General features: G+C 40.9%; 1 protein-coding gene and 1 long non-coding RNA gene across 2 annotated transcripts in view; both read right to left on the minus strand.

The window, feature by feature from the left end:
* The window catches only part of LOC311051858, a 255,015-nt gene that overhangs the window by 159,740 nt on the left and 83,020 nt on the right, over window positions 1–12,255 (minus strand). The gene's annotated exons all lie outside the window — the stretch shown is intronic.
* rgs8 (regulator of G protein signaling 8) lies at window positions 1,542–8,557 on the minus strand (the record flags this gene model as incomplete). Its single annotated transcript, XM_084066916.1, has 4 exons — window positions 1,542–1,739; window positions 2,399–2,565; window positions 6,279–6,340; window positions 8,457–8,557. The coding sequence occupies 4 exons, from the start codon at window positions 8,555–8,557 to the stop codon at window positions 1,542–1,544; spliced, it is 528 nt and encodes a 175-aa protein (XP_083923042.1).

The raw sequence follows: 12,255 nt of genomic DNA on the forward strand, positions 1-12,255 counted from the left end.
GACCTTTGGAATACACAAATAAGTTGGTGTGTCCAAAAACTTAAGTTACTGCACTTTGGCTTTGTAAATGTTAAAAATGTCATCACCAAATTAGGAGTCATGTGTCATGTGACAATGAGCGTCAAACAGGGTTTTGATATTCCATAATGTTTGCCTGCCCTGTAATTGGTTTAAAAAAGGTGTGGGCTGGGCCTATTTCTTACAAAAATGCCCTATACTGTATCATAAACGCAACATCCACTCAACCCCACATTTTAATATCATGCTATCCCCCCAGCTTCCTCGTGCCCTGGCGGCCGCAACCCAAGACTTACACAGCCCTAGATAGGCAACCCTGCAGTCTGGTGGACATAATGTGCTTTTCTATTTATATTAATATATGTGCTTATTATTAAGCAAATCTCAGCTTCCTGGAGTGAGTGAATTACTCATTGCTGCTCGATTCTGATATACCCTCACATACCGATAAGTGTTCAGTCATGGAACTGTTCTTTATAAACATACTAAACTACCACATCAGATCAGGTGACCTCATTCTGGAGAAATAATGTCTTCATTCTCCTCCAATCTCCTTCTCTGTACAGTGCAGCCCGCACAGGCGTACACCTGTGTTATCTAAAAGAATCACGTTGTTGACTAACTGAAAAACGTATTGTCCGATCATTTGTATCCTGTATGTTTGGTTCCCAAACTGTGTGTGAGACAAGTACAGGTGTGCCTTGAGATGTTGTGACCATTCACACATGATTATTGCAATTATATATAAACTGTACAATTTTTTTTTTTAAATGTACTATATCAGAACTTTCAGTTGACATTTTATTCCCCAATACACAGGCAAATCCTATAGGCCTACCCTAAAAATACACACACACACACACACACACACACACACACACACACACACACACACACACACACACACACACACACACACACACACACACACACACACACACACACCAAATTGCAATAGCAAACATAGCCAATATACAAGCCTACAATGTGTATTGTGAGATCGGCTGTTTTTTGCTATGAATACAGGTGTACCTTGAGATGTTCCTTGGGCACGAAACGTTTGAAAACCACTGCTTTGGGATTCACAGTGAATAGGCTCTATGCACATCAGCCATATTGTGAAGACATTCACAGGTGTTAACAATGATACTAATGAAGGCTCTGTACCACAGAGTCAGGGAGCTGATATTGTGCATGTTGACTGACTCACTGGAAACACTCTGCTACACCAGTGGGACTAACATGTGGGTTCAGGCACCCTCATGGTTCCTTAAGGGGTTTCCAAATGGCCCGTTACGGGTCCATTTGGTTCATTTGTACACTCTCAGAGTTGGGGGTTGTGGAAATTGAACAATCTGAGAACCACTGTGCTACACTAAATGGAACAGAGCCTTCATTAGTATCATTGGTAACACATTTGAAGGAAGTGAAAATATGGCTGCTGTGCATAGAGCCTATTGAGAATTCATGTCAGATTGTGAACTGATGGTTATAATGTCCTTTAAGGGTCCTCGTCTATGTCCTCAGACAGACCTCCGCTGGTTGTGTGAGTGCGTCCTGTTGACAACAATGTCCTGGTACATCTTGGACCTGAGGAAGCGCGGGTAGGAGTCTTTCTCCATGAGGCTGTAGATCTTGGCCTGGATCTCATCGAGGCTGGCTGGGCTTGGCTCCTTCAAGCCCTGCTTTGTCCTCGCTCTGGTGTGGCAGTCAACATTCACCTGCCAGAAGATGATGGGAAGCGAATGAGAACTCATGTGTTTTGCTCTCAAAACAGTGGAATGCAGACGTCATTGTGTAATACTGTATTGGTATTTGCAGTGGTGGAAAAGGTACTCAAATGTTATACTTAAGTAAAAGTATCAATACTGGAATATAGAAATACTCTGTTACAACTAAAAGTCCGGAATTCGTAAAGTACAAAAGTATTGGCATCAAAATGTACTTCTTAAAGCACCAAAAGTAGAAAGTACTCATTATGCAGAATGTCCCATTTCAAGTTTTCAAAATGTATACAAATCTTTTGAAAATGGAAGATCTACAATCTCACAAATTGCTGAAATATATACAGAGCTTAAGTGGTTAATGTATGTTTAGTGATAAAAATCTAAATCTAAAAATTAACTAGTAACTAAAGTTTTCAAATAATTGTAGTGGAGTAAAAGTACAATATTTGCCTCTGAGATGTAGTGGACTAGAAGTAAAAGAACTGAAAATTCGAAATACTCCACTAAAGTAAAAAATGTAGTATGTACCTAAGTACATACTACTTGAGTAAATGTACTTAGTTACTTTACACCACTGGTGATTTGAGCAATTTACATAGGGAATTATTTACAATGACTTTAATAATAAACAGTAGCCGCCCGCACACCCCTACCTCTCTGGGTGCCTTAACATCAATGAACTCCTTGCAGATCCTGTTGGCTTTGGACACCAGCTTGGCCGAGTTCTTGACTTTTTTGTATTCCTCACAGGCCATCCAGAACTCAATGTTCTCATCACTGAACTCGGTCTTGAGGAAGGCCCTGAAGGCAGCCAGGCCATCTGGAATGGACACAATGAATCAGGTAGTGAGAGAGCGAGGAGGCAGTAAAACATCAATAACTGTTACAAAAGTGATGGATATATCACACAGCAATGGCACTGAATGTTCTCAGCAGCACGGCGTGCCTGCTGCTGTGCTACTGGTGTTTTTTCCAGTATTCGATCATGGGGAACGTGCAGCAATTTAATGTGCATTCTATACACCGCGATATTGTCCTGATACGGGTCACCCTCTTGTTCCCGGACACAGGAAACTGTCTCCCACGAATGGAACACAAACAAGTCATCACACAACGCGCTCTTGTCAAAGCCTTATGTTTTTTTTCTTCTTGTCTTCATCACTCAAGATAAGTGATCATCCAAGGATAACAAGGAGGGAGGGCATGTTTTCCTATACTGGCCTGTGTCATGCTGGCATGCTGTTTCCACATTATGTTTTCTCCTCATCGGGTTTGCTTTACAAAGGGTTAGGCGCTGCATACAGAAACTATTTGCAGTGAGATGATCGGCAACTTTACCCTAAACAAGTGCTGCATTAGTCCAATAAGAAATAAATAAATGCTATTTTTCATTTTCTAATTTAAGGAATTGCAAATAAGGACAATTAACAATTACTGGCCATTCTCATTTAAATGCCCTGATCCAGAAGAAGAATTGAAATTATTTACACAAGCAAAGAATGTATAATATATATATATTTTTCATATCTCATTCAAAAACCTAAAGTAAAAACAAAAAAAAACAAAACAAATTAATTGGTATTTGGCAGCACATGACCCCATCTGATTTTTTTTCGTGCTAGGGACCCCTATACAAGATTTGCGTTCCAAAATCGACAACGTTTTTCAAGGTTTTTGGAAAATAGCAGCCTCAAGGACCCCTGAGGGTCCCCGGAGCCCACTTTGAGGACCCATTGGTGTAGACAGGCTATTTGGCTCAGGGCCAGTCGTGAAAATACAGTTAGCTACAAAGCACAGGAAGTGTGAGGATGGTTTAAATCAATTCAGGGGGAAATGTAATTTAAAAGCGAGAACATTCTCTACTGTACATCCTAACCTGGGAACAAACAAGCAGTTAACCCGTCCTTATTGCTCACACTACTTATGTGTACAGGTGTAAGTGGTGCATGCACGTGCCTGTTGCCGCTGTTGGGGCAGAAACCTTGTATGTCCAAAACCATTACTTCTCAGGAAAACAACCAGTGTTCCAGTGGATCCAAAATAGTTATTATTTACAAAAAAAGGGTTTTCAAATACGTACTGCTTAACTCCCAAATGGTATGGACTACAGACTTGCAAAGAAAATAATTCCAAGGCACTCTGTCTTTGATGAAAAAATATATAGGATTTATTTTGAGCAAGGCAACAAATGACGACCTAGAAGGTCTTCATCAGGGTCTGTCTGACCACGCGTTGGTCATAATTTGTTGCCTTGCTCAAAATAAATTCTATATATTTTTCCATAGAAGACTGAGTGCCTTGGAATTAATATTGTTTAAAAATACTTCTCAATATCAATATTTTTACCTTGCCAAACTTAATTGTAGGGATGTCCGATATTATCGGCCTCCCGATATTATCGGCCGATATTAGCATAAAAATTGATATCGGGAAAATATCGGTATCGGTTTTTGAAAAAAAAAAAAAAAATTTTTTTTTTTTTTTTTTTTTTTTGCTTTATAAATAAGTTACAGGAGTTCTTACTGTATATGGTGTGTGTGATATGAAATTTGAGCTTACCCTAATCACAATAATCCCCGCATATATCGGTATCGGTTGATATCGGTATCGGTAATTAAGAGTTGGACAATATCGGTATATCGGTTATCGGTAAAAAAGCCAATATCGGACAACCCTACTTAATTGTATTTACTGTATATAAAGAAGATACGTTTAAATGTAACTTAGCAGGCAAATTGGCTGCACTTATTCCCATCACTCAGGCATTGCAGTGTTAGCAGCTGCAGCTTATTTAAATTAATACTGTAATTAATTAATGAAAGTGGCCTAATATGTGATTTTATATATTTGTATTATATGTTATGTAATAATATATATATTTTAAAGACTCAACTGATCCTCACTGACTGTTCTTAGCTATTTTAGTTAGTAAAGCACATGGTAGCTTATGGTGACAAGCTATCAAAGCTATCATGTGACCTGATCTGCCTGTTCTGGGATGTGAAATAAAGAGGGGACAGAGAGAGCAGACAGTTTGGGTTCAATGATGTAGCATCACACAGCAGCCTGCTATTACTTGACAAAATTGTCATTGTCAAATTTGGTGTCCCTGAAGCCAGTGTTGATTTTGACAGCAAATTCTGAGTTAGTTTAGTCTTTTGAATAAAATTCCATTTAGTTTTAGTCATATTTTAGTCATCTGAAATGTTTCAGTTTTTTTCTAGTTTTAGTCGACTAAATATCATAAGATTATAGTCGACTAAATGTACAGTTGATTTAGTCGACTAAAATGTATTTTGGCGGTGCCTTGATGGCTAATTTTACACTTGGTTGCGTGCAGAAAATAGCTGATCTACAAGCTCACAACGCGTTGCAGCGCGACGCGTTGTGAGCTTGTAGATCTGCTATTTTCAGAGTGCAACACCCGAGCACAACTACACATACAATAACTTGTCTTTTAGTTCTACTGGATCTCTTCTACACTAGTCCCTCTATAACATTTTGGTCTAGTTTTTATTTGTTGACGAAATTGTCAATGTATTCAGTCTTAGTTTTAATCATCATAGCTTAGTTTTTATTTTGTTTTCGTCAGTGAAAAAAGGTAGTCGACGAAAATATTTCGTCATAGTTTTAGTCGACGAAATCAACACTGCCTGAAGCTCAGTGCATATGCATGTGTGTATGTTTTGTCTTATAATATGTATGAGGGACTGTCCTGTGTGACTGAGTTTCTTGTATGGCCTTGTGTGAGCATTGTGTGTATTTGTACAAATGTCATTTGTACAGAGTGTACATGTTGTCCAAGAGGAAGATCATAGCTAAGTAGTACTTAGCTATGATGACTGCACACTGAGTCACATACACAACAGTACTTAGTATAGTAAGTAGTGTTGTGTATGTGACTCATTGTCTCTAACCAGAAATGAATGAAACACTGTAGGATTGAAGGGAGGAAATTGACTGCCCAAATTGACTTGCGGCGAAAAATAGAACACATTTAAGAAACAAAGAAAGGCATGTTTTATTATTAGTTCTGAGTAGCTCTTTTCTTAATGGTTGTGAAGATGTCAGTGGTGACCTCAATGCTGCATTCACACAAAGATGCAGTCTACCATTCATTTTCAATGGAAGCCAGCAACTAAGAACATTTACTCAAGTACTGTGAAGTACAATTTTGAGGTATTTTAACTTTACTGGAGTATTTCCAATTTTCACTACTTTTACTTCTACTCCACTAGTACTATGTCCTTGTGGTTGTGGTTGCTGCCTCCCGTGTTGCCAAATCATGTGCGTGAAACAAGCGGACCATGACTCGCGCGTGTGTGTTGGAACTGTTGCAGGTACCAAGTACAAAGTCACTTTATGGTCTAGTTATAGGTTAATTAGTGGTTAATGGTTAATAATTGCTTTTGATCAACTCCAGTTGATCACCGCAATAGCCCAATCAGATCACCCGGTTGATCAAAAAGAGGTGGTTGCCCATACATGTTTTATAGAGTCCGATATCTCTGACAGTTAATATTTTAAACTTACATTTGTGTGAGAGGAGGAGATCAAAAGATTCTGACCATCGGACAACCTCATCTGGCGACAGTCTGGTGGAAATAAAGACATAAGACGATATGGAAGAGGTCAAAGCACTGTTCAAAATGTTCAAAAACTTACAAAATATATACTATTTTCCTCAATCAAAGATTTATTGTAACATGAATAAGAAGCAGCCATACAGTGATAGTAATAACCACAGGCAGAAATACTCTAGCACTGAGGTAGAAACATCACGATCACAACAAAACCCTTGAAAAAAGCCTCAAATCTATAACTAACCTGACGCTACCAGATCCAAACAGCTTGCTCCACACATTGTTTCACAGCTGTCTTGAGGAACCTGGTTACTCAATACCGCCACCTCTGGCAGGGTCAGGTTAATCTATAACATCATTTAATTAAATAATCCAGTATAGACACTTATATAATTGTTGTACCCACTTATGGCATCAGAGAACACGGTTAAAGTATACCAAAATGGTAAAGACAAATATATTGTCTCAAGGTGTTGTTATCGGTTTGTGTGCCTCTTTATAGCAGCAAACAGAAAAAGTATAATTAACAATAAACATAACAACGGCAATAACTGTAATAAAGTCAATAAAAAATAACCTGAGGGAGCCATTCATATTTTACAATAAAACCCTTGAGAAGAGCACCAAACCTAATAAATAAATAAAACAATCCAATGTGATACCTATGTTGTACCCCTTTTGGCATCAGAGAACACAATTATATGTAACCAAAAGGGTAAATAGAAATATGTATCGTAGTCTCAGGGAGTTGTTATCAGTTTGTGGTAGCTTAAGAAACGACTGTTATCTATATAAATTCATTCACAGAGTCTTCATCAGTGTGTCTGTCTGTGTGTCCACCAAGTATCTATCTATCTATCTATCTATCTATCTATCTATCTATCTATCTATCTATCTATCTATCTATCTATCTATCTATCTATCTATCTATCTATCTATCTATCTATCTATCTATCTATCTATCTATCTATCTATCTATCTATCTATAAACGCACAAAATGTCATTCTGTCTGTCTGTGTCCTGTCTGTCTGTCTGTCTGTCTGTCTGTCTGTCTGTCTGTCTGTCTGTCTGTCTGTCTGTCTGTCTGTCTGTCCCCATGGCCGTGTTTGGGCATAAGCGAGCTAGGCAAAAATATTGAATAACTTTTAGTTTTTTGTAAAGACAATACAAGCCTACTGGGAAATCAAACTTTTATTTAATACAAAAATGATTTCTGGGCTGTATCGTAGTAATGGCACTGAGTGGCTTGAGTGATTCAATCTCTGTTTGTTTGCTCAACTTGCTGTGGTGGTGGTGGTGGGGTGGGGGGGGGGGGGGGGGGGGCAGCGAGGCCTCTGATGTCACGTTTGTTTGTTTTAGATGGTAAAGAAAGAGTAGCCCTCGACTACGACACATGTCTTTCATTTTTTATACTGAGATAAAGAAGAGAACAATATGCGTGTCGACGCATATCCTGTAATAACAGACACCCGTGCTACAGGATGACTCACTCTAGGGGGAGGGGCATGCATTCCCAATGGGCATTGATCCCAACGGGCCTAGTTTAAAGGGATAGTTCAACCAAAAAATGACTTATATTCTATCAATTACACACCCCATGAAGCATTGAATTCATGGAGAATTTCCTAAGCCAATAATTTGATGACCAGGTGTATTTCCGGTAGGAGACTCAAAGAGACTCCTTTGAGTGTCCTACCGGAAACATTAGCATCTTTCAGCTGGTAATCAAATTATTGGCTCAAGAATGCGACAAAAACTAAAAAATCTCCATAAATTCAATGCTTCATGGGGTGTGTAATTGATAGAATATAAGTCATTTTTTGGGTGAATTACTCCTTCAAATAAATGTTACTAGCTCTAAAGAACGATTCAATACCTAAACCAAACCATAACCTAACAAGAAAACCTGTCCATGATTCCTATTCCCTTTGGATTCCTAACCAATAACCAAAGCGTAAAAGTACAATATTTGCCTCTGAGATGTAGTGGAGTAGAAGTAAAAGTACTGAAAATTGGAAATACTCCAGTAAAGTAATAATACCTAGAAATTTTACTTAAGTACAGCACTTGAGTAAATGTACTTAGTTACTTTACACCACTGGTGTCCAGGAACCATGTCAGACTCACTTTAGACACCTGGCTTTAGTTTCCTGGTCGGGCGGCAGGAACTCAGAGAAGTCACTGTAGGAGTCGGACTTGTTGGACAGACAGCCGAGTCGGGTCTTCATGGTGCTGATTCTGCAGGGGATATAATCATTATATTGCCAGTTAAATCCATTTCTGAAACTTGTTCTGGTAGTTTAGCACTTGCCACTTGCAGGTGGACGATGACTTTGGTGAAAACTTCTCCCCCCCACTTTTTTGGCCAATAGGCAGGGACGTGCACAGATAGACTCTAGGTGGTGCTAGAGCACCTGCCCTTTGCCTTCTTGACCAGAAGTGCCCTTTTGAAAAAAAGAAGAAAAAAGTATTTTTTCCCAGTTTACAGCAGGGGTCTTCAACAGGGGGTCCGGGACCCCTAGGGGGTCCTCAGAGTTACTACAGGTGGTCCGCCAAATCTTTATGTGATATGATTTTTCTTTTTACCATGACCACTCGAAACCTAGCATCCCTTTTCTGAGGAGAACTTTAGCCAAAAATAGCAGATCTACAAGCCCACATCGCCTCGCGCTGCGAGGCGTTGTGGGCTTGTAGATCTGCTATTTTTGGCAAAGAGGTATAGGTGTAGAGGGAAAAAAGAGCAGACCAAGTAAACAAAAAAAAGTATAATTTACTTGAGCACCTGCCCCTCAAAATGTCTGTGCACGCCACTGAGGTGGACGATGACTTTGGTGAAAACTTCTCCCCCCCACTTTTTTGGCAAATAGGAAAGAAGCTCCGTGGTTGGCCCCACTTAATAGGCATTTCACTCGAGAAAAGGCCTTGGGGGTCATCAAAATCAGTCGGGTTCATCCTATGTAAAGCATGAAGGTTGCCAGCAAATTCCATTGTAATCCTGGCATTCATTTACAAGATATCTTGCTAAGTGTTGGATGGAACAATGGAGGGACTGAAAGACATCACCATCCTTAGAGCCCCGCTGCTATAGCAGGGCCAAAAGTACATGTTAAAACCCATGTTCTGATATCGTATGTTACCAGGCAGTTACTGTATATCAAGTAGCTCTTCGGGGTGCAGGCTGTTTATGGGTCAGGTATTTAATATAGTAACAGTAGCTGACCTTCCACATTAAGTTATAATTATTCTGATGCATGACCCAGATGCACAGAGATAAGGCTCCCAGATAGTCTGCATGAACACAGGTTAACAGGTGCAGCTCTGTAAAGAAAAGCACTTGCATGCATAATCTCCATCAGAGCACTGTTAGTGGTTGGAAGAATGATGCATTAGCAGATGAGAGGCAGCTGCACAGTATGTCTATATGTCTCACAGCTCTCAATAGGATGCTGTCAGAGCAGCAGCAGCATAGATGCTGGATTGTTTGGAGACGCTTATTTTCACCTGATGCCCTTCATCTGTCCAGATATCAGGTGCATGTGTGTGTGTGTGTGTGTAAACCTTTTTAGCTTGATCGACATAATACTTGAGCCTCTGTCACCTCTCTCACTACCACAACCAACACACACACACACACACACACACACACACACACACACACACACACACACACACACACACACACACACACACACACACACACACACACACACACACACACACACACACACACACACACACACACACACAAATCCAACAAATCCAAATCTGCCAGGCTGCTGTGCGCGGCATCCTCCGCCCTGCATTTGGTGCAAACACGTGCTTCTGCTGAGCTATTTATAAAAAGAAAACGAAATCCCTGACAAAATCCATCTAGTCAGTGGGACGCAAAGCTTGTTCAGCCATGCAGCAGTGTGACGTGTGTCTAATGCATCCAACTTCTGCAGAGATGCCCATTGGGGCTGGGGGTGCAAGAGGAATCTGAATTGTTAAAAGCTGTATGTGTGCATGTGTGCGTGTGTGCGTGCGTGCGCACGTTTGTTTGTGTGTGTGTGCGTGTGTGCGTGTGTGTGTGCCTGCCGTGTGCGTGCGTTTGTTTGTTTTGTGTGTGTGTGTGGTGTGTGGTGTGTGAGTGTTCAACCGTGCATCATATTAACTGCACTGCAGTTATTTTTCGAATGCCTTCCCTCTACTGATTGCTGCTTTTTTCAACAGATGCATAGCTAAATGCTTGAATGAAAGCATTTGAGTTATTACAGCTACTGCAACAAATATGTTGCAATTAAAATACTGTACATTGCCCACCAGAAATATTATCCACCAATGTGTGTATTTATGCATACATTCATTACGTTGAATGTGTGTGCATGCATTTCAAGTACTAAATAGAATAACTTTCAAGTGCAGTTCAATGCGTTCCTTATAACACAAAAGATAACACATGATCCACACAGACAGTCCTTCACTGTCTTGACTGGCAATGATATCATATGGATGGAAACTGTGCATCGCTCACAATGCATCGCGACGCATTGTAAGCTTGTAGATTGGCTATTTTCAAATGGCCAAAATGTATATATAGGGCTGAAGTGGTTGCTGTATGTTTTTGAATAATAATAAAAATCTACAAAGTAACTAGTAAACTTAAGTTTTCAAATAATTGTAGTCGAGTAAAAATAGGCTACAATATTTGCGTCTGAGATGTAGTAAAAGTAAAAGTATTGAAAATTGGAAATACTCCAGTAAAGTAAAAAATACCTCAAAATTGTACAGTAGGATACTTGAGCACATATATACTTAGTTACTATAAGACCCCTACACACTGTACGATATTTGACCCGATTTGGTTGTCGGGGAGCTTTTCTCTGGTGTTCGCCGACAAAACCACAGATCTCAGTCAAGATTGGCCGTTCCTCGCCGAGGTGCTGCTCGCGCGGTGTGTAAGGTACTCCGAGAAGATCCACCCCGATAAAGTGACAGACAGAGAGAGCTGTGTGTGTGTGTGTGTGTGTGTGTGTGTGTGTGTGTGTGTGTGTGTGTGTGTGTGTGTGTGCGTGCGTGCGTGCGTGCGTGCGTGCGTGCGTGCGTGCGTGCGTGCGTGCGTGCGTGCGTGCGTGCGTGCGTGCGTGCGTGCGTGCGTGCGTGCGTGCGTGCGTGCGTGCGTGCGTGCGTGCGTGCGTATCTGAACAGTGCTGCCAGATTTTGCGAGGGAAATAAGCAACCAGGTCTATGAAAACCAGCCCAACAAAAGCGACTAGGCCGCATGGGCATATATATATAGCCCGATTTCAAGAAAGAGACTTGGGTAGTGTGAACCACTTCAAATATCGGTCAGTGTGTAGGGGCCTTTACACCACTTGTCTGTATGAGTGTGCACTTGTCTGTATGAGGACACAGCAACTAGGCCGCATGGGCACTTTAAACCTATATACAAATAAAATACTCGACCTACAAGCTCACAACGCGTCGCAGCTATTTTCAAAGAAACCACAACGATATATGCTGTTTACTCGCCGACCACTTCAAATATCGGTGATCGGTCAGTATGTAGGGGCCCTTATACACCTCTTGTCTGTATGAGTGTGCATGTCCCATCCCCCGCTGACCGGAAGCCCTGCTGCCCACACACAGCCATGTGTGTCAGACCATCTGATGTGCTGCAGGAACAGCAGGAGATTTTTCTTGGAACGCCGCCTGTCAATCCGCTTGTTCCACTGACTCAGATTTGGTTCTGGACACAGGGCTGCCCTAATCACCCTCCTTCCCAGCCTCTGCCAGTCAGTCTGAATCAGTTATGTGTGGTGTTCCACCATCCTGACATTTCTGTCCACCCCCTATGGATCTGTGTCGATGGATCTCCCTGCTATAGCCTGCTGGTTTGCAAGCATCTTGTCTCTCTGTCTGTCTCCCTGTATTTGGCTGTTTCTTC

This window comes from Gymnoscopelus microlampas, assembly GCF_963454915.1.
Source record: "Gymnoscopelus microlampas genome assembly, chromosome: 9".
Lineage (NCBI taxonomy): Eukaryota > Metazoa > Chordata > Actinopteri > Myctophiformes > Myctophidae > Gymnoscopelus > Gymnoscopelus microlampas.